Source organism: Phodopus roborovskii, unplaced genomic scaffold (genome assembly GCF_943737965.1).
Source record: "Phodopus roborovskii unplaced genomic scaffold, PHOROB, whole genome shotgun sequence".
NCBI lineage: Eukaryota > Metazoa > Chordata > Mammalia > Rodentia > Cricetidae > Phodopus > Phodopus roborovskii.
Window position 1 is genome coordinate 10,982,903 of NW_026126433.1, and position 27,683 is coordinate 11,010,585.

General features: G+C 39.4%; 1 protein-coding gene across 1 annotated transcript in view; it reads right to left on the reverse strand.

The window, feature by feature from the left end:
* Spata16 (spermatogenesis associated 16) overlaps positions 1 to 27,683 on the reverse strand; it is a 265,426-nt gene that overhangs the window by 53,552 nt on the left and 184,191 nt on the right. Inside the window, exon 5 of the mRNA XM_051185905.1 lies at positions 20,296 to 20,443. Within this exon, the coding sequence (XP_051041862.1) occupies positions 20,296 to 20,443 (148 nt within the window). The remainder of the gene's footprint in view (positions 1 to 20,295; positions 20,444 to 27,683) is intronic.

A 27,683-nucleotide genomic window follows, 5' to 3' on the forward strand; every position in this document is an offset into this window, starting at 1 on the left:
CATGGGAATTTTTAAACAGCTAAAACCCAGGACTAACATATGACCTAGCAGTGTCTTTCTTGGGTGTATACTCAAAGGACTCTAAAATCAACATACTATGAAGATAGCCACAAATTCATGTTTACTGCTACATTATTTATGGTGGCTAAAAAATAGAAACAAAATAGATATCCCTCAGTAGATTAATTGATATAAAAATTATGATAGGTATACACAATGAGATTTTATTCATCCACAAGGAAAAATGAAATCAGTATGGTAGGTAAAGTAACCAGACTAAGAAAGAATAATATTTCATGTTTTCTCTCATATGTGGGACCAAGATGTGTGTGTGTGTGTGTGTGTGTGTGTGTGTGTGTGTGTGTATAGATCACAAGCCTAGAAGGAGGACCATTAAAGGTAAAGGAGATCTTAGGTTGGGGGAAGAGAGGATTATGGAGTACACACGACATAAAATTAGAAGGTAGTCTTAGCCAGGAGGAAGGAGTCTAGCAAGCTGGGTATCTGAACAAGAGAGGAATAAATGGGGAGGAATAAATAAAAGAAGCACCAATAACAAGAAGAAGGTACATATGAAAACACTTTGATGAAACACATTACTTTCTATGGTAACTTAAATCACACGTGAGGAAAAACCTGAAATGATAGGGAATCAACTGTAGTAATTCGACTTGTGTCATGAACACAACTCAGTTGTTCATAGCTGTAAGAGCTGCTGCTGTCTGAGGATCATTTTCCTGCAGTGCTTTTCGTCTGGTGGGGACATTGTCTTCACATTGATGTTGTCACTTCTGTCAAGGAGTTAGGAAAGTGGAGGGACCTATTTGGGAGCTACCTAGCTAGTGAAAGCAACCTTTAAGTGACAGTAAGGACTGATGCCAGCATCGCCCGGCCACAGAGAGTCTGCCCACTGCACTCTACTTGGGATTGGGAGGTTCTGTGCTACTTTAGTGGATGAAGTCATCCTTGTGCCTTGAAGGGCAGATTTGGCCCACTCATCTTTACTTTGAGCAGCAAACCTTTGCTCTACTATAAAAAGATTTCTCAATTAGTGATGGGCCAGTAAGCTCAAGGCCGAGTCCTGCTGAAAAGAGGAATTATGATTTTTGTTAAAGATCAGTTTTTAATATAGAGTAAAATGTGCCAATTCCAGCTTTCACTCTTTATTGGTAACATTTCTTTAAAAAATGATAGGCATGGCACATCCTAGTTGTATTTGTATAATCACCTCAGCTCCTTTGCTCATGTTCAGTTAAGTGTTTGATGAGAAGCCACTATTTATTTATTTAGGCAGGGTCTCCCGCATGGTCCACAGTGTCTTGGAACTCATGATCTTCCTGTCTCTGCCCCTATACTGTCGGGATTATGAGCATTCCATCACACTGGGTTCTGGTGCTTGAAGCTTTGGAAATTTGAACATGGATCATACTCTCCCACTGCTGGAGCCCTTCTGTGTTTCACATGTAGCAGCTGATTAGCACCTCTCCACAGAATTCCCATTTTCCAGTTACAGTGTGTGAAAACTGCAGTAAGTTATTGACAATCTATTGAACATATGTGTTAACTAGTTTTGTATACTCTGATTTTTCCATGAACTAAATATTACAAAAGTCAAAGCTGAAAGACATACTGCACATGTTTCAGTCTTGGGTGGTTGGGATCTTAATGAGGCCTGAAATTTATCTGATATTTCTGTGTCACACACTTTATTAAGATCCTCTTTTTGTTCAACACACATGGTGGATAAGGTATTTCAGCTGCCACATGTGAATCATAGAAGGGCTCCAGGGGTGGGAGTGTATAATCCATGTTCAAATTTCCAAAACTAACCTTGCAGATAATAAAACTGGATCTTCAAGAGATTACAAAGGAGGGCTGGAGAGATGGCTCAGTTTACCGGTTAGGAGACCAGAGTGCAAGCTTCAGCATCCACATTAAAAAGAAAAGGAAAAAAAAAAAAGAGGCAAGTACAATAGCATGCACTTATGGCCCCAGTGCTGGGACAGACAGAGACAGGTCATTAGGCTTGCCTGTCAGTCATTAGTGGGAGACTCAGTCTCAAAAGCCAAGGTGCAGAGTAATTTAGAAAGACATTTGCTGTCACCCTCTGGCCTCTACATGCAACCTTCATGTGCATGTCTGCCACCCGCAAACAAGTATATATACAAATAAAAATCAGTCTTTGAACTACTCATGGCAGACAGTCACAATGCTGGGAACTGGATTTTGCACAGAGGAGGTAGAATGCTTTGGCAATTTGAGTTTTGGTTGTGCTGTTGATGAGACAAGTCATTTTTGACAATTGATGTTTTGGTTGATGAACCAAGTCAGACATTTGAGGACTCAATCAGACAGATAAGAGGGAGGGGTACAGGGGTTGGTTTGCCTGGAATATTTGTTGAATGAAAAGGAGACTAGTGTTACTATGGGAAGTGATTAGACTAACTAGAAAAAATGTTAACCCCAGAGCCAACTTATTACAAAACAAGCTGGCAAAATATAGGTATGTTTTGGCTCTTCTAGGTCCCACATACATCTCTTCCAATGAGAATTTGATGGATTATTAACTCTTAGGTATAGTTTGAAAATGTGATTAGACCTTTAGCATATGTTGTTAACTTAAGAAAGGAGTGTGAACAATTGCTTTTGCTTTTGTTTTTCTTTCAATTTACATGCAGAATAATTGCAGCCTGTGAACTTCTAGCTTTGCATGAGGTCTGTGACCCCACATGACAACATACTTCCCAAAAGTGAAGCTCAGGGAATGTTAATTGGAGTGGAATTTCCCTTAATTTTGGCTTAAACCTGTGTGTCTGAAAGTTTTGTGTTTCGGATGGTAAGAAGTGAATCAGATTGTACTGTCCTTCTGGAGAATTGATTTTAAGACATGTCCCTTTTGCTCTTGTCATGTCAAGAAGACTGGGAGGAAATAGGTTCTTTTAGTCAATCCCTTTATAGTTTAACATCATTAGAGATGAAATTAAAAAGTCTATTAATGGAATTTGTTATGAAAATTCAGCTTCAGGGTATGAAAGAGCTCTAAGATTTTACCATGGGAAAGTAGATTCTTAGCAAATACTATCAAGGAGGGACTATGAAAACTACACTTCTTGCAAAATCCTATCTTTCTTTCAATCCTTCTTTTCCTACCAGATTAAACATAGCTAATGCTTAGCAGAAGAGATTTAAATAGTTGCTCATTAATCCAAAATATAGTGTATGAAGGAAAACTAGCATTGCCCAATCAGCTGTTGATGTTACTGAAGCTCTTTGATCTCTCCTTTACTGTCGGTCCTTTTTAAAATCATGCTTCTGATGTTTTCTGTTTGTCTGCCTGTCTGTCTTCCTATCTGTCTGTCTGTCTGTCCTGTTTTTATATTCTGTACTGGTTAGTCTAGAATCACCTGGGAGACAGGTGGACCTCTGAGTAGCCTGTGGAGGACAATCTTGTGTTGTTTGGGGTGGATTAGCCTGCTTGCTGTGTGTGGGGTCTTCATTCTTTTTTGTTTGTTTGCTTGTTTTGTTTTGTTTTTCGAGACAGGGTTTCTCTGTGTTTGGAGCCTGTCCTAGAACTAGCTCTGTAGACCAGGCTAGCCTGAAACTCATAGAGATCTGCCTGCCTCTGCCTCCTGAGTGCTGGGATTAAAGGCATGAGCCACCACTGCCCGGCTGGGGGTCATCATTCTTGACTGGGGTCCTGACCTCTACAAGTGGGTGAAGGGAACTGAACAGCAGCTAAAAGCATTCATCGTCCTCTGCTTCCTGTTTGTAGATGTCATGTGACCAGCTGTTTCTAGCTCCTGCCACTTTTATTAATTTTACTTACCAACCACATACCAACCACACTTCCCCTTCTTCTGCTCCCTCACTTTCTTTCATCCCCCATCCACTCCTCAGAGAAAGTTAGGCCTCCCATGGGAAGTCAGCTAAGCCTGGCACATCAAGTCCTCACACTGCTGCCACTGTCCTATTTCCCCTCAGGGACTTCATTGGTTCCTTCCCAGGAAATCAAGATTCCCAGATAAGTTACCATCACTGTCCTCTTCATAAACAATGAAAATGTTTCTAATTTCAAAGGCACAGATAATCTGGGTATGATGGGGCTTGCCTGGAGCTCACCATACTCTGGAGACAGACATGGGTAGAGTACAAGTTTGAGGGCTACATAACATGACCCAATTGCCAACAACTTCAAGCAAGCACCAAGCAAGCAGGTATAATTTCATAATTTCTTCCTGGGTTTTATGCTTTTAATTTTGGTGTAAATCTGTCATCACTTCAGCAGATTTTTCTACATTGCACCTGCTTGTGTCAATCTTGCTTCTAAGTTTCTGTTTGTATCCCCAAGAACACACCATACTTCTCTTCATTTCTCCATTATTTTAGTTGGGTCTAACTCATGTCACCTTGTCTGGAAGGCTTCCCTGACTGTGCAGTTATCTCCTTCAAATTTTCTTCACTCCAGAGACTCTGCTGCTTCACTAGGACAGCTCTTAACTTACCAACATATTTTAATGTCACTGAAGCTCACATTTTCAGGTCATATTCACACTACAAAGGAACTGGTGAGTGCTCAATCAATTCTTTAATTGAATCTAGAAACACATTGTTTTTCTAGCTCCAAATTTTGAATGATGCAAATGAGAACAAATGTCTGTTGCCTCTGAGATAATATGTTCTCTAACTGTAGGAAGGAATCATACTGATTAGCATCTTAACGAAAGCTCAAATGGGTCATGGTTTATCTTACGGAGGGCTACTCAGTGATCAGTCAATGGAATGAATGTAGTAGCTTTGACTGGACTGAGACACTAGCTTCACAACCAGACCGTATTAATTACCTTTCTGTAGCTATGACAGACAGGATACCCACCAAAAGTAATGCAGAGGAGTAAAGGGCTTATTTAGGCTTATAGTTCTAGAAGGAGACAGTCAATTATGGAGGGGTAATCCTGGCAGCAGAAGCAGGACTCCAGTCAGGAAGTCATGTGAGCATACTTCATCTCACAGAGGAAAAGGTTGGGGAAGGACAAGGCTATGGAGTGGCAAAGCCTGCCCCAGTGATTACTTCCTCCTACAAAATTCCATCTCTTAAAGGTTTCACAGCCTCCTCAAACAGTGCCACCAACTGGGGGGCCACATGTTCAAATACATGAGCCTGTGGGGAGACATTCTCATTCAAACCACAATTCAGGCTCAACACCAGACACTGCCTTTTCTCCAGAGAACTTTCAAGCATCATGGCCATCTGCTCACAAAGACTTGCTGTGAGAAATGCCGACAGCATAGAAAAGCACTAACAGAAACATGAAATATTGATTGTGGGCTAACAGACTCATCTATATGTCAGGGATAGTTGTATTTGTTATAAAACTGAACAACTGTAAAATGAAATTTGAACTCTGGCAGTAAAGTATGAACTATGAGTACCATTATCATCAGTTGGACATCTAATCATAACTATGGCTGACAGACCATGAATGAGCCTTTCAAAGACACTTTTCCTTTAAATTTCATTTATTTATTTATTTATTTATTTATTTATTTATTTATGTGTGTGCACATATGCACACACATGTGCATGCACACACATAGTACAACTTGGAGGAATTAGATCTTTTTGTGATAAGTGCCTTTACCTGCTGAGCCAATAGCCCTTGTCCCACTGTTCAAAAGCAATGATAATATAAAAAAGGAATCATAGGGATATAAAATGTCCTCTAGGAACATGCAAATCTATCTGCACCCCAGCATTACCTTTTTCTAAGTTTCATCTCCTCAGCTTTCTGGAGTCTGTCATCTCCCTGCCCTTTGTCCATAACAAAATGTTCTGACATTTTGGATTAGAGTGAAATCTCATTTCTAAAGGTCCCAATTGTTCAGTGAGGGATGGGACTGTGTGAGTTTTATATGACTTCTCCTTACTGATCAGTTTCAGAGTTTAGCTTCTGCTGTGCTTCCGAATGCCGACACTTTGTCATTACCTCTTTCTTAGTCATTTCTGGGATTTCTCTTTTACTCTTTCTAATGCCAGTACTTCCTTCTATCCTGGAACTTTTCCACAAACTCACATCAGCAAGAAAGTAGCAAAAGGCAGCAGCTTTTCAGCTAAGTTGTCATCATTGCCCTCCATCCTTCATAAATAATACACAGTTTTCTACTTCCAAAGCCATAGATGAACTGGCTGTACATACCTGTAGTTCCTACAGTCTGGAGCCTGGGCAGTTAGGTTGCAAATTTAAGGTAAGCCCGGGTTATATGGTGAGACCCAGTCTCCCCAAACCCCAAGAAATCAAATACCGCACCACTTAAAACTTAGATAGTATACTTTGAGTTTTGCATTTGATGTGTGAGCCAGCCATATGAATAATGGATTGTTGCATAATAAATAGTATTTTCCCTTGGGCTATTATAATTACAGAGTTATACATGCAAGAGGAAAAAGAAAGGCTTCCATTCCCAAGAACCCTCATTTTCACTTCAGGCTGTTGGTCTACTTCTCTGAGACCAATTTGGTGTATTTAAGTTTCCTTTCATAGCCTGTATAAAATTTAGAAAGATAAGTAACCCCACAGGAATTTTATATACATTTCATTTCTATTTTCTTCAGATCCTTGTTGGCTGCAAAATTTTCTTTAGTCAGCTGGATTGGGTCTTTGGGATTCATTACAATGAAGTTATTTAAATCCACTTGAAGTAGGTCTGAGGCAATGCATGAGTTAAAGACACAGCTGCTCCCTTCACTATTTACCAGAACACTGTGGGTGCACCAGCACCATGCTGACTGCACTGGGCCAGGGTGGGCATGCCCATTGATTGGTTGAGTAGCTAGCATTCCTTCCTTCCTTCCTTCCTTCCTTCCTTCCTTCCTTCCTTCCTTCCTCCCTCCTTCTCTCCCGCCCTCCCTTTCTCTCTCTCTATCTCTTTCTTCTTACTCTTCCCTTTTCTTTAAAAGACAAAATTGACAGCAACATGATGAATGTTGCTGTTCATGTTACCCCTGAAGCCATGTTGATGTCCATGGGCAGGGTTGGCACTGGGGATCACACTGGTGTCTGAGGCCTGTGCTGTGCCAAAGGGCCATGCTGATGTTCATGATTTGTACAGTCAACAGAGACTGTGCTAATGTCTGTGGTACATGCTAACACCAGTGGCCATATGGATATCCATGGTCCGTGCTATTACCAGCAACCATGTGGAAGGCCATGCTCCATGCTGCTGCTAACTGTAAAGAGTAAGGAAGCTTCAATTGCAGTGGTATCAATGACTGCAGGCTCACAGTAGAGAATGAGAGACATGGAAGACGTCTGTGGCAGCCTTTACCCACTACCCCCTTGTCCCCCAAAGAAGAAACAGCCTCAACAGGAAGCCATTGAAGACAACTCATAAAAATTATGATGAGGATGCTGAAGTGTAGTTCTTCACATTGAGGGCTTCTGGAGGGGTAGACGTAGGGAATGACTCGGTTTTCTTTAAGGGGCTGGCACTGGGAGTGTGACCATGCTCCAGTGAATACATGGGCAACATAAATTGGACTTTTTGTGTGTGCAGGGCACAAGAGTTGGAGAAAGACCTGGGAGAACTGGGGAGTGAGTATGATTGGAGTGCATTATGTGAAATTCCTGAATAACCAATAAAAATATCATGTTGAAAAAATAATAACAACCAAAAACCCAAAACCAAAACCTTTGAAAAACTTTCTTCTTCATTCTTCTACTCTGAAAGTGATCCCTGGAGCTGGAGTGGTTGAGCAGTTAAGACCAGTTGCTTCTCTGGCAAAGGACCAGAGCTTGCTTCTCAGCACACATATTAGATAGTTCACAACTGTTTGTAACTTCAGTTTCAACATATGTAAATCCTTTTATGGGTACCTGTACACAATCATACACACACACACACACAAATGAAAATATTTAATCTTTTTCTTTTTTTGAGACAGGGTCTCACTGTGTAGCCTTGGCTAGTCTGAATCTCTCTATATGGATCAGACTGATCCCTAAATCATAGGATCCACCTGCTTCTTCCTCCATAGTGTTAGGATTAAAGGTGATTTTAAAAAGTGGGACCCAATGGACTTAAGTCAGTCAATCCATTATACTATCTTGACTCCAGTGATGCAGTTTGTGGATGAGTTACCCATTGTTCCTTTGGGTGGTACAATTTCACATCTTAAAACACACTTGAATATTTTACTACTGGTGTCTAGGACCTAGCACTTGATGCATGGTGCAGGTAGTAAAACAGAAGGTACAACTTCAGAATAAATTTGACCAAGGAAACAGAGCAGTAAGAGATATGGAACTGTTGGGCCCAGCTTTGTTCAAAAGCAGTGCTACTTATAGAGATTTCAGTTGTGTAAATTTGCCTGTTCGGCACCTCTGTTAGTCTTTTGAAAGCTATGTTGTATTATTTGAATTGGCAACTGAATTGGAAGGTTCCTTACCCAGGATTAAGCTAGAAATTCAATAAATCTACAAATAATACAAATAATCTTAAAAATATTAGAGTTGATGTGAAAAAACACATAAATATGTCAAATTCAGTTTCTGGGGAGAATATTTCCTTTATATGTTTTCCTCTTACAAGGGCTGGGGATTACTAATTTTTATACTAAGCAAAAACAACAAAAATGAACACATCTTGATGGTGCCATTATTGATCACAATAGTAATATAAAACTAGTTGGCTGTGATGAAAAGTGACACAGCCATTCCTGTAAAATGAATCCTGATATTTCACTTCTAAATATGTACTTCATATAATTGATAGACAAGGCTCAATAGTCATAGACTCATGTTCATAACATTATATATAATAACCAAGAGGTGGGAAGAATTAATGTCAGACTAAGTGAATGGTTAAAGAAAATGTGATATATACACATATGCATGCACTCACACATAATATACTTAGGAAGAAAGTGAAAATGGTATGGACAACATGAATAAACATTGAAGACATTATGTGAGGTGAAATAAGCCACATACAAATGGATAAAATATCCCTTGATTCCACATAGTACCTTAGAGAAGTCAAATTCATAGAGATAGAGAGTAAAAGGATAATTGGGCATGAGGAGCTGGGGAAATTGAACAATTGCTGGAGATACTACCCAATGTATAACGACAACAACAACAACAACAACTTATTGCATTTCTTCTCAGGATTTTGAATGTTCTAAACCCAAAGAAATCAGTCATGGGCACACCACTTGTCCTGGTCTGATTATTATACAAAGTGTATACATGCTATACTCTGTTTCAGAAATGTACAATTATTATGTATTAATGGAACTTTTAAAAAAGCTGAGGTCTTTGGGAAAAATTGATAGAAAAATCAGTGTCTACTAAAACTGAGAAAATTTATAAAGATTTATGTTTATGAACTGCAAGATTAAAAATTATAAAGATGTTAGTTTCTCCAAGTCAATATGCAGGTTTCCAAGAGGATTTTCTTTAAAAGATTTATTAATTTTATTTTATTTGTATATGTGCAGCCTGATGCCCAAGGAGGCCAGAAGGTGGCACCGGATCCTCTGGAACTGGAGTCCCAGAAGGTCATGAGACACCATCTGGGTGCTAGGAACCAAACCCAGCTCCTCCATGACAGCTAGTGCTCTGAACTGATATGCGGATGTTTCAAGCCCCAGTAGAGTAAAAGTAATAACCAGCAAGACATTTTTATATGGAAATAGGCATAATGGGCTAAGCATATTAACTTTGCCAGATTTGAAGAGGAAAGCAAAGCAGAAGACCTGTGTGTGTGTGTGAATCAAAGCATCACAGAAAAATATAGCAATTCAATTAAGACAATATGGCCTTCTTAAAGGGCAGATGAACTTTTGTGGAATATTTAACTACATAAAAATGTGTTACATTTGTTTATGTTGTGGAATATTACTTTAACTGTGTAAAGGTGTATTACATTTGTTTATGCTGCATTTGTCTAATTATGTAAAGATGTGTTGATGTTTCACTTTGCCTGCCTAATGTATCTGATTGTTCTAATAAAAAGCGGAACAGCTAATAACTAGGCAGGAGAGGGATAGGCAGGGCTGGTGGGCAGAGAGAATAAGTAGGAGGAGAAATCTAGGCTGGAGAATAATGAGAGAAGAAGAGAGGAGAGAACAAGGGAGAAAGAGAGGGTCATGCCCTGGGCTAGAAGCCAGGCTGCTGAAAGTAGGACATAAAGAAAGGAAGAAAGAAAAAAAAAGATGAAAGAAAGGTAAATATCTATGAGGCAAAATGATGGGAGATGTCATTTTGTAAATATGTTTCTCTTATTGGTTAATGAACAAAAAATAATGAATACTGAATGTTGGCCAATAGGAAAGTAAGATAGGTGGGACTAGGAGACCAGGAGGAGAGAGGAAATGGGAGAGGAGTACCAAGATGTAGAGACATGAGAAAACAGAGATCTGGCCCTCTCTCTGGTAAGATGAGACCATGTGGAAATAATTAGATTAATAGAAATGGGTTAAGACAGAGGTAGCTGATAAGAAACTAGTAACTGGCCAACAGCTTTATATCAAATACAGTGTCTCTGTGTGTTATTTGGGGCTGGTGGTGGGACCAGGCCGGCAGGGAAAAAGCCTACTCATAACAGCAAAATGTAGTTGAAGAAAAACAGGATCATTTAAATTACAAGAGCTATCAAGAAAAAAGAACAAAGATAAGGCCAAACATTCGTAATTAATAAATCTCCATGCCTTGATTTGTGAGCTGGTTGGTGGCCCAAAAGAAAAAAGCCTAGTACAATGAGCAAAAAAACAAAAACAAAAACAAAAACAAAAAAAAAAAAAAATAAAAGACAGATTGATGGCTCTGGACTTAGAGCATCACCCCTCCCCAACACACAAGATTCCCACTTTCCTGTGACAGGAGAACAATGGGTGACAAGTTGATAGATACATTGCTGTCATTTTTGGAATATCAAGCAGGAGACTTAAACAGGCTACATGTCCAAGACAAATTAATACACAAACTAAATGTCCAGGGAATACACAGAAAAGAAAATCAACATATACATACATACATACATGCATACATACATACATACATAATATATATATATATGCACGTGCCCCCCCCACACACACGACACAGGCACTAAAATAAAAATAGGCTGCTTTGGGATAATCCTTCTGTATGCTTTGAATATGTATTACTCTCATTGGTTGATAATAAAGCCAATTTGGTCTACAGCAAGTAGAGCAAGGCAGAATAAGACTTGGCAGGAAAGCCAAACTGAAAATACAGAGAGGAAGAAGGGTAGAGTCTGGGAGATTTGAGCCAACCTCCAGAAGAACAACACTTGCTAGAGGACAGGTAAAGCCAAGAATTCACGTGGCAAAATGTCGATGAATAGAAATGGGTTAATTTAACTCGTAAGAGCTAGTTAGTAATAAGCCTGAGCTATAAGCTGAACATTCCCATATATATATAAATATATGGGAATATATTAATATATTATTACTAATATATTAATATATATTACTAATATATTAATATATTATTACTAATATATATATTAAGCTTTTGTGTGATTATTTGGGACCAAGAGCTCCACCTCCATTTGCAATAGATTAATATATAATTGTGAGATGTATGAAAACAAAAAAAATGAATATTTGATTGGGAAAATTGAATTTGGCACTTCTCTGAAAAACAGTATGATGGTATCTACTAAAATTTGATTGCATGTCTATCTCTCCTGCCATATGGCACAACAATTTGACTCCAGAACACAGTGTAGTAGGGCCAGCAGGATCACTGGAGTTATATGAATTTTATTGGTAACATGAAGAAGCTGCAGACCACTCATGCCCATCATTGGAGATACATTTCAATTCTGAGCTTTCCATGTGACATTTGAGAGTGATGAAAACAAAGCAATTAGGGCTTTTGACAGCATGCATACATTTCACAAATATGTTGTTGCACAAAAGAAGCCAAACACAGTGTATTCCTTCTGTGGTTTCAGATGTATAATGTTTTACAGTGGCAAGTTAAAGTCAGGGTTTCGGAATGAATGAATGATGAAGTAAGGGAGTATCTTAGCTTTTTTTTTTGGTGTGGCATACCTTGCTTGTACAAATAAAGCTTGTCTGAGTCAGAGAATGGGGCTTGCCACTAGCTAACCATAGAAGTCTGGAGGTCTGTACAGACAGAGAGGAGGTGAGGTAACTGGGGAGAAATAGGATATAATCAGGGAGAAATAGGAAATCACACTCTTGTCTGCTGAGATGCTAAGGAGATAAGGTGTGCTATGGCTTGTTCCTTCTCTCTGATCTGTCTCCACTTCCCTCTATATCTGACTCCAGCTTTTTATTATTTACACTAAGAACTCCATTTACATTTTTGTGTTGATATAGCTCAACACCTGGGTCTGGGTATCTTAAAAGGAACCAAGGTTTATACTGGCTCATAGTTCTGAGGCTGAAAAGTTCAAGCTTTGGAGTACATCCAGTGCATTTCCCTTTGCCCTGGGATGATGTGTGGGCTCTAACACTGTCAGTGCTTGGGAGAAAGGAGAGTGTCATGTGTGCTATGGGGCTTGGGGATGAGCTGGGCTTGCCCATAACAAACTTGTTTCTGGAGTTTCTTCTGGTTTTTTCCCACTCCAGAGAGTTGACCCTAAACCTTTCTAATGGTGATGCCTTATGCCATAAGTATCCTCTTTCCAGTCCCACTTCTCAAAGTGTCTACCCCCTTCCAATTCCCACCCTGGGAACCAAGCTTGTAGCCCACCTATCTAAGGGTACTGTTCATACTCAAACTACAGCAGGAAGAAATGACTCTAAGAGTTAGAGCAGTGATTGTCTTGGTAATTGGCAAGAAATGGTTCTAAATTTGGAGGGGTCACTTTGTGGACCAGGCTGGCCTTGAACTCACAGAGATCTTGCCTCTGTCTCTCTAGGACTTGGATTAAAGGCATGTGCCACCATGTCCAACTTTCTTTCACGGTTTTTATAAACGCTTTTTCTTTTTCTTTTTGATTATAGCCCAAGTTGGCCTGCAGCTCACTATGTGGTACAGCACTATGTGCTGGGATTGCAGCTGTGAGTACCCCAACCAGCAGAGCTGTGCATTTTAAAATTCACATTGATGTATGGATAGAATGTCATGAAAATATTAAAAAAAAAAACAAAAACAAAAAACCAAACAAAAAGGATTTCAAGATGGCTCATTCCGGAAGTCTTACTATGCAAGCTTGAGGAACCCAAGTAAACAGTCTGAGTGTGCTCTCTGCTCTTTTAACCTGAGGGTTGGGGAAGCTGAGACAGGTGAAGTCTTGGGACTCACTGACTTGGGGCTTCAGCCTGATTGGCGAGTTTCTGGTCTGTGAGAGACCTTATCTCTAAATAAAAACAAAGCTAAATAAGGTAGATGGTGCATGAGGAGTGGCATGTAAGCCGATCCTTTGACACTTGCATTCACACAAGCACACATATCATACACACACACACACACACACACACACCATACATATACCATACACACCATACATAAGCACACCACACACACTCACCATATACAAGCACACCACACACAGACACAGACACACATATACACACACACACAACATACACAAGCATACCACATATATACACACATACACCATGTACAAGCACACCACACACACCACACACACACACACACACACACACACCATATGCAAGCATACCACAACACTACACACACACTCCATACACAAGCATGCCACACACAACAACACACACACCATACACACACACCATACACAAACACACCACACACACCATACCCCCACACACATACACACTCATACCACACACACACAAACACACATACACACTCACACCACACACACACAAACACACACACACACACACACACACACACACACAAGCAAGATCAAATGGATGAGGCTCTACTTAAAAGAAACTAGTGAGATTCTAGAAGGTCCTCATAAAACACTCATGCTCAGAAAGCATAGGTTAATTGTGAGCCAAGTATTTAAGGAGAAATACATTGAACTTGTATGCTGAATATCCAAATCTAGATAAATGAGTTTGGAAAAGGACCTCTTCAATATGAAACCCCATTTCTGTGCAAGACTGACCCCTCCTAACAAAAACTTCAAATTAAATGTGAGGAAGCAGAGCTATTATTTGTTGTGACTGTATGTATGTTCAGTATTTTCTGAAATTAGTACCTGCCATCTTGGAGGGAAGCTCCTTAAGATACAGGGTGTGAAGAGGAAACAAAACAAAAAAGACCAAAACTCAGATTCTTCAGGAAGTTCCTGAAACTTACCAGATTAACTAGGGCCCTCACTTCACAATTCTATATAAACTAAAAGGACTGCTGAGAGTTATTCTCATACAAGTTAAACCACCTCAAAGAGGCAGAGAACCAGTAGAGTTGCATGGAAGGCGGCTCAGAACAAATGAGCCACCAGCAAAGAACACTCTCTAACCAGCTGAGCTGCCTGCAGGCTGTCGAGTGTCCAGCTTTCATGATCTGTCACACATGCTGGGGTGGCCTTTGGAGAGGCAGCTGCCTTCGAGTACTTTTTGTTCCTTTAAGTATCCATGTAAGTAACACAAATAAAACTCATTCAGCAGTAAGTTGGCCGTGGATGGTATCCTTACTTTGGTTGTTATCAAGTTTTCTACATAGCTAGTTAGACAGCCATACACATCTCCCTAGGAATGATATTGGCAGGCCAGCTGCCTGCTTCATTATGTAGCAGTGATCAGCGATGTAAAGTGGCTGGTTTCATATGAAACTGATAAGGGTGATTATCACACTGCCACCGTACCGGCTAAGAAGGTCTCTACAAGTCTAGAAATGTTCCCTGGGCTCTGCTGTGTAGACTAAGGTGACCTAGTACGTAAGAAACTGACAAGGCGCCAAGACTGACACTGGCAAGGAACTGACCTGTCTGCACATGTGAGGTTGTGTCCTGGGATCTCCGAGTGGGAACCAGTCTTTGAGGGGACCTGCCGTTTGCACAGTTTTGCTGAGCACTGTGGGTGTGCATCTTCTGCTCTAGGTATGCGCCTTATCTCAGCGGTGTCACCCTGATGTGCTTCAGAGGCTGCAGAAAACCTTTATACTACACTTATTTTTGCGTCACTGGCTGATGCTTCTGGGAGCAACACAGTCTACCTTTGCTCTGAGGTTGTGAGGAAATGCCTTAGCTAAGCAGCAGTAGAGTTGAGGTGAGGCTCAGCTGAGATAGAAAAGAGAAACAAACGAAGCAGAAGCACAGCAGCAGCAGGGGACACACGGACTATGGCTGGGAAGCATTCACTTCCCTTACAGTGATGCCTGGACATGATGTCATACCAGGAAGAGCAACACTGTCAACAGTACAGTCCTCAAGCCTGTGTATGGGATGTATCTTGGCTTTGGGAATGGTTCTTTAATTCTTTGGAAAACTCAGTGGATTTATCCTCAAGACCGCATACTTGCCTGCAACATTTTCCCAACGATGTTGGGAATTCGGGATCTTGAATTTCAGAACTCCATAATCTTTTCAATTTGTGAAAGCTGGGTTACAAAGAGGAAGACCTTCAGATCTCGAGAACTCTTCATCATGAAAAAATTATATAGTTTAAGGAAGTAATAAAAAATGAGGAATTTGACTTTATGTTTTAGAGAAAATAAGAATATATTATCCTTACTGGTAAATGATGGCTGTGCAAAAACAAACATAAATTCCAGTGAGAAGTGATTTTTAAAGGTCTATTTAAAAACAATATATTATCCCTCTGAACATATGTATTTACTCCTGGGAGTTACAGTGCATAGGAATGACAAAATATGATGCTATCCACTTAAGTGTTAAAGTAATTGATATCTGATCCAGAAAACTTTTCTATTAAACATGGCTAAGCACAGATCCATTACTTAATATTTATTTATTTAGCAAATAAATCTTGATATTTTCATCAAGAGGAGACAGGGTATGCTTATTGTATTACTTTATTATTATTAAAATACAGCCATGCAAGAATAAGAACTGCATGGAATTGCATTATTTCATTGGAATATATGAATAAAATCACAAGCAAAATCTTTATAAATGAAAGCATAATAATTCCAGGGCTGGTGAATTATTATTTGTTTTATATACCCTGACTACACCACATGAATCAAACTGGATGTTTTCTTAAATAAGAAAAATGGATAGCTATGCTATAAAAAATCAGTAATTTTTCCTCAGTGAAACATAGTACAATGAAGCTCTATTATAATATGGCTTGAAGATTTTGGTGGGTCCAAACTAGAAAAGGATGCACCGTGAATTCTGGTGCACACTGGAGCTTGGGCATTCCACAAAACTGCAATTTAGCTCTCCCCTCATCAGTCTTGTAGAATTGACCTCTTTCCACAGTGAGTGAGTTTTCTCATGATAAATCAGTGCTAGACCAATTTCTCATTTAATTAGTTCATTCAGAAGAAACGTAGTCTTAAACTCCAAAATTATTTCAGATTGAATTACTTTTATACCTTCCTCCTACACCTCTAATTTTAATGTAAAAATGTCTTACAGAGAAGATGGGTTGGAGAAAACATGTTGCTGGCTGGGGGGGCCTTCCTGCTCATGGTCATCTTTACCAACTACAGCTGGACTTGCTGTGCTGTTATGACCAGGGAGTGATGCACTATGTCCCAGACAGACTTCATGAAGGTGACCCAGAGCTGGGCAGAGTTTCTGAGGTGGAGTTCTGTCTGGCAGCCTCCACTGGCTGGATCCAGTGTGCTGGTTTCCAAATTTTAATGATTAACAACATCGTCTCCTGCAAAGCTTTGCTAGATACCCCTTCTTCTGACTCTCAAGGTTTCCATCATACAATCTTATCTATTGTGTTTCCTCAGACCATTTCTCTAATTTAGAAAACTTTCAGATTTCATCTCATTTCTCTTGCTGCAGTGCAAACTTCATAATTTCAATGGAGGGACCGGGACAGCACCATGTCTGTACTGAGCCTTCGGTGGGTGCTTGCAATGTGTTTCTTAGCTGTCTGCGGAAGACTGACTGTGGGGTAGAAGTCTGTGTACACATATAAAGGGTTTGGAGTAGTGCCTGGTATATAGTAAACACTCATTAAAAAGGAGATGATGGTGAAGTGCATGCTGTGCAGACATGAGGACCTGCATTCCATCTCACATAAAGAACTGTGTGTGCTGATAATCACTTGTAATCCCAGAGTTGGGGAGGAAGAGGCATGGGGGCTGTGGGGGTACATGTAACCTGTGTGTTGAAACTCTCAAAACAAAGTAGAAACTTCCTGAGGAACAACACCTGAGGCTGACTTCTGTTCTATACACACACACACACACACACACACACACACACACACACACACACACAAAGAAGGTGGGAAATAAACAGAAGAACATATAAAAATGTTGAGTGTTTCTGAAGGTGGCATTGGTTGCACATAGAAGTGTTTTTCAGTCGTTAGGATAGGGTGAGTGAGGACTTTGTGCGTGGTGGAGTGTGTTGATCTGGCTTTTGTTTTTGCTTACCAGCACTTGTTAGCACTTGGGGCAGCAAAGGCAGGGGCATTGCTGCAAGTGTGAGGCCAGCTACAGGGCTGCCAGGGTTAGACAGTGAGAGCCTGTGTCAAAATAAATCATAGTCTACAAAGTAGATGAAAGGCAGATGCTGGTTTTGGGGGCATGGCAGGAAAACACAGTGATTCCTTGGTTTGTTACATGTGGTCCTGGTGTTCATTCTAGCCATGTTCTGCACCTCCTGGGAGAGGTGTTGAGATGATGGAGAAAAGCCGATCTTTGTTCTTTCCATACTCTGTAGTCATACTCACCTTGAAGGTGCTGGAGTAAAGAAGCCATACCTCAAAATTACTCTAGTAATAGGCTACTAGTAATTGTTTAACCCTCATCCCAGCTAGCAGGTTTTTTTTGGGTGTGTGGGGGGGGACCTGTTTTTTTGACCCAGAGGCAAATGATGTCACCATTTAGTCATCTTGTTTGCTTAAAGCACAGATTTCACAGGGGCAAAGAGCTTTAGTAGCCCAAGAAATTTAAATTCTAAACTGCCTTCCCTACCTAACACCCCCTTGAGGTGCTTTATCTTCCTACTCTAGGTTCTCATATCACACTGTCATATGCTAGTAATTAGTAATTCAAAAATAATAGAAACAATCATTAGTGATGTGTAATTATCTTCTTTTCAAAAGTGTAAGATACTTGAGCATGAATTGTCTTGCCAACAGATCATAATTCATCTTGATAACAGGTTTGATGGAGTTACAGGAGATATGAGTCTGGCTCATTAATGTTATTATTGTTTTTAAACTCTCAGTGACAACAATGCTTCCTAAGTTATTAATTAATCGTCATGACTTCTCTGGGAAGTAGGTTAAATATAACTAAACTAATTCCACCAGAAGAGAAATTGGCAAGTTGGCAATGTCGATGAATTCCTCTGTTTTTTAGGTATTAGAATGGAAATAGCTGAATTGGATTCAGTTTTCCATGGTAATAAGTAGGCATGACTTTTATGTGCTGTCTTGATCCACCCCCCTCCGCCCAAGAAAAAGAAAATCCTTGAAATATAATGAAATAATTAATTTTTTTTAGCAACAACCAAGTCTAAGTTCTGAGAAATATTAACTGATTTTTAAAATGATACCTCTTCTTTTGTGTTTTAATCTTTCTTTAAAAGCTTATTTTTGAGTATGTGTGTGAGACACACATGTCACAACACATGTATGGACAGCAGAGGTCTTCACTTACCACCTGGTTTGAGGCAGAGTTTCTCTTTTATTTGGCAAGGTGGCTTGTAAGCTCCCTGGGGAGTCTCCTGTCACCTCCCTGCCAGCACAGCACAGCACTTTTACATGGGTTGGCAGGCTTGTGAGTCACTTCCTTGGCCTCTCTGTCGAATGCTTAAGAGAGTGTTCAAACTTACTACATCAGTGTCAACCATCACTATAGCATGAATTCTGTATTCACTTCCTCTTTTCTCTTCTCAAATTCCCCCTGGTCTTTAGGGATTTATGATTCAGTTGTCAATAGTTGGATTTATTGTCTTTCCTCTGGAGTACCTAGGGCACTATGGATAAAAAACCCAAGCAATCTAGAAGCCTGTGGCTCAAGGGTCAGGACTAGGTTCACATCTGAGACCTGCTGTCATCAGTTTGGCAAAGGACCTTCCAAGACTATTTGTCTTTTCTTGTTACTGTTTTGTTTCCAAAGTAGATCGCCTTTCCTCATAAATTATAGGAACAACAAGAGGACAAATGTAGAGTACCTGATACTTTAAAAGTGATCAATAATAGACTTGTTATTAATATCATAAATCAAAGCCTCAGCCCTAGGGATTAGGAAAGAGAAAAGACTATTTTTAAATTTGATACCCAGACACCCGTTGTATGCCTTTGGAGGCCTTGTTTCTCTTGTAGTTATTGTTGGGCATAGTTTTGTTTAGTGTGTATAAAAAAATCCCTCTTAATCCAAAACAACTTTGACACATAGTGATTATAGGAAAAATATTTTGGAGTGAGTGAACAAAAGGAAGAGACTTTAAGAATAAAAAAAGAGGGAAAGCAGTGATCCCAATGCTGTGTCCTCTGCCACTGCTGTGGTTTGGATGTGAGACATCCTCCATAGGAGTATGTGTTTGAACACATGGTCTCCATCTGGTGGTACTGTATTGGGAGGCTGTGAAACTTTTAGGAGTGGAGAAGTGAGAAACTTGGAGGAGAGGAGGGCCTTGAGGTTTATCACACCCCCATCCCACCCCCACCCCTGCATCTGGCCCTAGTTCTTTCTGCCATGTTGGACTTATCTCTTGAACCATGATCCACAATAAACCTCTCCCTTGATTAAGAAAAGTAATTAAGGCATGGTTATCTAGAAGAAAAAAAAAAATCTGAGGGGTGAGGTGAATGGTAGATGGGAAACTCAAGTAGCATTCCTTGGTTAAAAAAACAAAGTTCATCTTCAGGAAAACACTAATTTCTGGGAGTAAGGGGGGGGGCTGAGGGAAAGGTAGCTTTTTATCGCAGGTCTTCATTTCATTTTTTTTCTTTTAAAACCATGAAAGTTTTTATATTTACTCCTTAACAATTCTAAAATTGTGACCATACAAGACATATTGTATTGAAATGAAAGCTGGCACTACTTAATGTCTTAAAAGTAAGTTCTCATTTGAACTCTTTAGATTAAAGCTTACACCTGTAAGTAGAAACAACAAACAAGCCACAAAGGACACTGTGTTGGTTGCCATGGCAGTAGAGGACCTGCCAACTGTGTGGGATGCCAAACTTACCTGTGTAGATACAGTCCACATATGCAGGGTGAGTTTTGACAAACACCTCTTTCACTTTTTCAATTTTATCAGCCCTTATTTTTGTTGCAAAGGGTGTGTACATGACTGAGAAAGCCTCAGCTCTGGTGATGGCTTCTTCAATCATAGCCTAGGAGGAAACGAACAACCCACTTAGCAGCAATAATAGCATAAGACTTTTTGGAAATGTAAAAAATATAATTACCTTTATGGATGATTTAAAAATCTATATACTGTACAGCAAAGATAACATATTTTGGTCTTAAATATTCATTAGAACACAATTTAATTAGTTTTGAAAATACTATTTCATGTTAAGAAATCCAATTAACTGAAGAAAGTTTGTAAACAGCCACCTGCACTCTGAGCCTGTCTTAAGATAAAAATAAAAGTTCTGTGTCATTTTCTCTACTGATTTAGAAAATAACCTTATACCCAACCTACTGATGAATAGATATTGGTGATCAAATTTTGCAAAAATATTAAGAAATGCTCTGAGCCACATCTACTGAATTATTTTAAAAAGAAGGCAGCATGCTTTTCTTAATCTACTACTGGAGAAAGCCTTTAGCAGTAAGAGCCTTTCCCAGCTTCCCCAACAAAACTCCCTTACCTCCGGAGTCAAAGTCAGCTGTGCAGGATATTTCTTTACATTGCATTTGCTCACACACTGTTCTTGCTAGGGCCTTGCCCTCACTCTGAGCTTCCTGTTTTAAATAGACCACAACTATACTTATATCAGATTAAAAACAGAACCATCTCAAATTTTAAAGGGCATTTATTCTTCTACAACTTTTTCTTCTAAAGGAGTCTTGAAGATTGAATAAAAAGTATGCCTATAGCTACCTCTTTTTTTCTGAAAATAGCATAAAAGCATATTTTATTAAAAGTGCATGTATATATGAAGCTCCCATGATAAGACTATCTATCACCAATAAGAAAATCAACAGATATAACAGCGGAGGAGAACCCAACAATCACATGATATCATTATCATTATCAACATTGTGTTTGAGGGCATTAATAATATGAAAAGCAAGAAGTTAATTTTTTTTGCAGTGGTATTTGAGCTATGCTTAGATATATTTAACATACTTTCTTTATTGAATCTTTGGGAATTTCACATTGTGTACCCCAATTCTGCTAGATTCCCAATCTCTCCATATGCTTCCCTACCCCCTCAGATATCCTAGTCATGGAGATCCCCAGTTTATTGTTCCATAGGACCAGTCCCTTCACAAATTCCAGCAGGTGCTAGATGGGGTAGATGTTAGGGTGTACTAACCCAAGGCTCAGGATGTGTGCTTGGGCTGTAGTTGAGCTGGTCAGTTCAGGCCACCAGGGCCACTCTCCTCATGTGAGGGGTAGAGCCAGCTCCCTTACACTCTACACAGGCCACTTTCATATGTTGTAATGTGGTTATCACCCCCCATGTCTACACCCACTTTACACTCATCTCTTTTGAATCCCCTTGTTCTAATTTGGTGTCAGCAGCAATTCACATGACTTTATGTTTCTTGACATCTAGGACTCAAAAAGAGAAAGTGTAACATTTGTCTTTCTGAGGCCAACTCAACAATTATCTCCAGTCACATTTACATTCTTGCAAAAAAAAAAAAAAAAAAAAAAAAAAAAAAAGACTGAGCAGTCTAAGTGGAACCAGCATGTATCCCTGGTGCACAAAAAGGACCTTGCTAATACATCCCCCATGGAGGGATACTGCCTTAACCTAGAGAAAGGAGAGAAGTCCTAGTTCCTACTGCAAATGAACTGACAGACCTACATGACCCCACCTGGATGGCATTGCCCTACATGTGGAATTGGGGTGTGGGGGTGGGTGGGGAGGGTGGTCAGGGTGCATGTGAGGGGACAGAGAGGGTAAAAGGGAGAGAGGGAGAGGGAGCTGGGATCGACATATAAAATAATAAGTTAAATAAAAAAGTTTTTAAAAAAGACTGCTTGTTTCTATTTCTGTGAAGAATGATATTGGGACTTTAAGAGACTCTATTGAATCTGTGGGCTGGCATTGTCAGAATAGCCATTTTCACAATATTAACTCTTCAAACCCATGAGCTTCCATTAGGTTGATTTAAAATTAAGTACCCTAATTGAATTTAGTCATTGCTTGTTCCACCCTTCAGTGACTTCCCATGGCCTCCATGATCATCTACGTTATCAAAAAAAAAAAAAAAAAAAAAAAAGAAAAACAAAGAAACAAACAACAACAAAAACAGCAACAAAATCCTAAAAGCATTGTGCCTTATGATGCACAATGTTCTCTTTCCTCTTAGATTCCCCCCAGCATTGTTTTTCCAAGTACAGGGCACTGAAAGGTGGTGCAGAATGGACTTGTTGAATGTCACTCAGATGGAGTTGCCCTTGGCTGTGGATGTAGGGTAGGATCTGGGGTCTATGTCCTGGGCCAGGGCCAGCTTTGGAAGCTAATCAGGGCAACAATTCTGGAATTCAGAGTGCAGTTGAGAAAAGACTCATGGTCTTCAGTATGAGAAACAGTTTCTTCAGTGGTGTGTTCCCAAGTAGGGGTGAAGCCACATGAAGTTGTGTGTGGAATGATATGGGGGGCAGCAGGGAAGGATGCTGCAGATCTTGGGTCAGAACTTGGCTTTACTGTTTATTTAATCTGTTGACTCCTGTATTAATCAGCTGGGGCTACCATTAGAGAGAATCCAGAATCACTGGCTGGAACAACAGAAACTCATGTTCACCCCAAGACTGGGGTGTCAGTAGTGTCAGTTTCTTTTGAGGACCCACTCTTTCTCTTGGAGATGGCTGTTTTCTCCCTGTGTCATCAAGACGTCTTTCCTCTATTTTCTTTTCTTTCTTTCTGAGTGTGTGTGTGTGTGTGTGTGTGTGTGTGTGTGTGTGTTGTGTTGGGATCCAATCCAGGGCCTCTTGAATGTGAGGCATGTGCCTGATGCCTGTGCTATATTCCCAGCCATATTTTATGTGACTTAATCTCCTTTCTATGACTCCACTCGTATTGGACTGTTCTACCATAGATCTCATTTTAACCTAGCCCTTCTTTCAAAGCGACCATCTCCAAATACAGTCTTATTCTTAGAAACTCTGCATTAGCACTTTACTTGGATATATTTGAGGGGAGAACAAAGATCTGTCTATCAGTTTCTAACACCTAGGAGGTTTTCCATTGGCCTTTCTGAATATCCTGGAAGTGGGCATTTTGTCTTTAATTCTCGTTAAAAAAAATTAGTGAAGGTATTTAATCTTCCAGCTTGCTTCTAGAAAGACATTAGCAAGATCACAGTCAGGACAAGATGGGAGGAAACACTCTCCATCCCATTTCTTTTCCAATTGCTGGCAGTGTAAGTGACTGCTGGCAGGGTAGCTTGGCAAAACCATCTCACAGCAGGCATGGTAAGGCACATGCCCAGGAACACTCACCAGCTTTTCTGCAAGTGGCAGAAGTGTGGTTTCACATGGCAGCTTGCTGTGCTCAGTGGCAGATCTTTGCCTTTGGCTCACTGCTTCAAGCCTTGCATTGGGGCCTTCTTGTGTGTGTATTTGCAGGAGAGCAGACTCCCTCCCACTGGGAACCAACACAGGTCATTCTTTGGTCTACATGCTCTCTATCCTGCTGATACCTAAGGGAGTGGGTCAGTGAGCAGATTGCTTACACAATTCATGAGCAATAAGCAAATTCACAGCTGGGCATGGTGATACATGCTTGATACCATCACTCAGGAGGTAGATGCAAGAGAATCAGAGATTCAAGGACAGCCTTGGCTACATGAGAGAGACCTTTTCTCATAACAAAACAAAACAATGAAAGAAATAAATTACAGGAGGATTAATGCTTGAAGAAAATTATTATAACCCTAAGGAAAAATGACTATTACCATAGAGTGTAAATAAGAATATGGATTGCCCTTGCTTGAATCCTGAAATACCCTTGCTGTGTTTTGTTTTTTCTAGACCTAGACAATCTTTTGGATTTTGAATCTGCTTCATAGTGCTCTGGTAAAGGAATAGAGCAATGTTTCATATACTACTCAGTGTAATCACATTATTTGGTAAATGGTTAATGGAACAACGTAGGAAAATTTCAGCCTACATACTTTATTAAAAACGAAAATTTTATTTTCTGGTACCACAGAGGCTAGACCGCAGAGAAGAGGCTTTTAGATGGCATCCAGCTAGAATCATTGGAGATCTGGGTCCTAAGTGTGCACTGTTTTCCTCAATAGGGCTCTACCGAGAGACAACCAAGTGCTGCATAATAGTGTATTGATTGTGGAGCCACCTGGATACATGAGCAATCATTCAAAATGAGGTTTCTTTGTCTGATACTGAGTTTCTTTGTTAGTCCACAATTCTTGTGGGGAACACCTCATATATATATGCATGTATGTATGCATGTATATATAATTGTGTAGAATTTTACATAAATAAAAAATAATATGATTCCTTGAGGCTTTATTAAACAACCTTGGTGTTGTTCCTCTTTTCTTTTTTCTCAGCCTGTATTGATCAAACTGCAGAAGGAGGGAAGCAATTAAACAGTCATATCCAGATACACTGTTTATAAACTGTGACAATGACCAGCATGGCAAGGTCTCAGTGAAGGTGCAATAAGTGGCACTCACATGTCAGTGGTAACCAACAGCTGTCTAATTGGACATAGAACCCACACTACACAGGAGGGAAGTCATGGCTATACTGTAATTATTGGAAAGACTGTCTTTTCTTCCCTGTGCTTTCTCTGCACCTTTCAACAACGAGATGGTTGTAGACACAGGTTGATTTCCAGCCTCTCTGTTCTGTTCCATTGGTCATTCTGTTTACTTTTGTGCCAATACAGTGCTCTTCTAATGGCCACAGCCCTGCTGTGCATTTTGAAGTCAGGTAGTGTAATGTCTCCTAGTTACACGCAGATAGCTGAATGCAAATTTTCAGATTTCTGATATTTTGATGGGGATTTCATTGCCTCCCTATGTTTGGTATTATGGATGTTTTCAACACTATTGATTCTCCCAGTATATCCACATGAAATATGCTTCTTTTCTTGTGATTCCTTTATTCCTTTCATCCATATTTTAGTCTTCATTGTAGAGATTTTTTTTTTCATCCATTTGGTTAAATTTGTTCTTAGGAATTTTATTTTAGCATCTGTATCTGTTATAAGGTGTGGCTCCACTCATTTCTAGTTTGGACAGTCTGCTACAAGTATAGTAATGCTACTATTTTTTGTACATTAATTTTTAAGTTGATGATTTGCTTTATTGGTTCTAAGTGGTTTCTGATAGAGAGTTTGGGTCTTCCTACATGTAATAGTGTGTCATTGGTAAACAGTGATAATATGGCTTCCATGTTGGATACTCTTTCTTTCTCTTGCCTGATTGCTATAGTTAGTGCTTCCAGTACTGTGTTGGATTAAAGTGATGAGAATGGATGTGTCTTGTTCCACAGTTTCAGGAGGAAGCACTCAGCTTTGATCCATTCATACTACTATTAGTTCTTGCTTTCATCACATGTGGCTTTATCATGTCAACACGTGTTTCTTCTAGACCTAATTGGTTCATCATTTTAGTCATGAGGAAAATGAATTTGCTCAAATGCTTTTCTTGTATTTGCTGAGGTTAACACATGGGCTTTGCTCTTCATCTTATTTTTAGTCACCAGATGCTGAAAATATTCTTATTACATTTATTACTTATTTAGTGTATGAAATAGATGCACACAAAGAGAAACAAGACACAGAGAGATCCAGAGACAGAGACCTAGCATGTGTGTGGAGGTCAGAGGACAATTTTCAGGCAGAAATAAGTATTTAGTTCTTTTCATCATTTTGCTTCTAGGGATTGGAGTCAAATCTTCAGACTGGCAGTAGATGCCATCTTGCTAGCACTCCTAATTAACAACTTTAAAAATTAGTGTAAGTATTTATTATGAAATTTTTACAAGTGTGTATAATAGTGCTTTGCTTATTTTCACCCCAGTACTCTATTGCCTTGCTCCTTCTTGCTGTTCTTCTTCTCATCCCCAAACAATTCCTCTTTGCTTCTCTCCCCTCCCTCTCTTATAATGTGTTGTTACAGCCAGATTCCACATATGAAAGAAAACATGATATTTTCTCCTTTAACATTACCCTTCTTATTCTCATCTCCCTCCTGTTAGAGTCCTTCCTCCTCCCACAGATTCCCTTGTTCTACTTTCAAGTTACAAATATGTTTAAGTCTATTGTGTATACGAGGGAAAACATGCAATGCTTGTCTTTCTGAGTCTGGCTTATTTAGCTTAGCAGGAAGATCTCCAATCTTGTCTATTTTCCTGAAAATGAAGTAATTTCATGCTTCTTACAGCAGAATGGAAATGCATTGTATAAACATACTACATTTAAAAATTCATTTATCTGCTGGTTGGCATTTAGGATAAGTTTTGTGTTAGTATCCCGGTGTTATGTAAATCTAAATTCCTTCTGACATATTCTCAGGAACAGCATACCCAGATCATCTGATAGGATAATTCTACTTTCCACTTTCTGAGGAACTACCATAAGGATTTCCATGGTGACTGCACTGATTTACATCTCCACTACTAGTATGTATATCTTCATCCTAATGACTGATTGTATCACATTTCATTGATTTGTATATGTTGAGCCATCCTTGCATCTCTAGACTGAATCTCATTGGATAATGGTGATATTTTTTAACATGTTAAATTTCTAGTATTTGGTTGAGAAACTGTATCATCAAGGATTCTGACCTGTGGTCATTTTTATTTGGTTTTAATATTAGAAGAATTTATTTTCCTTCAGTATGTTTGTAATTATTTAGGAAGAATTGATACCAGTCAATTCTTTAAATAGTAGAATTCAACAATGAAACCTACCTCCTTATTGCTCTTCATTAAATGAGAAACATTTTGTTATTCATTCAATCTCATTAGTTCTTGTTGGTCTGATAGGACTCTTTATTTTCTATGATTAGGTAATGCCTTTGCATTGGAATTGGTCATTTCTTTTTGATTATCAGTTTTGGTGGTGTATGGTTGTTCTAATTTAGACTTCACTTTGTCTTTCATAAGACTCTAATATGTGTAAACTAAATTTAAAAATAGAATATTTTAAGAGAGAACATTCAGTGTTTGTGTTTTCAAGTCTGGGCTACCTCACTCAATATGACTCTTTCTAGTTCCATTCATTTACTCACAAATTCTGTAATTTCATATTTTTCTTTATAGCTGAATAAAATTTCATTGTGTACAGATGCTACATTTTCATTACCCATTCATCAGTTGATGGACATATAGGCTGATCTAATATGCTAGCTATTGTGAATAGAGAGTGGCAATGAATATGGATAAGCAAGCATTTCTGTGGATATAGA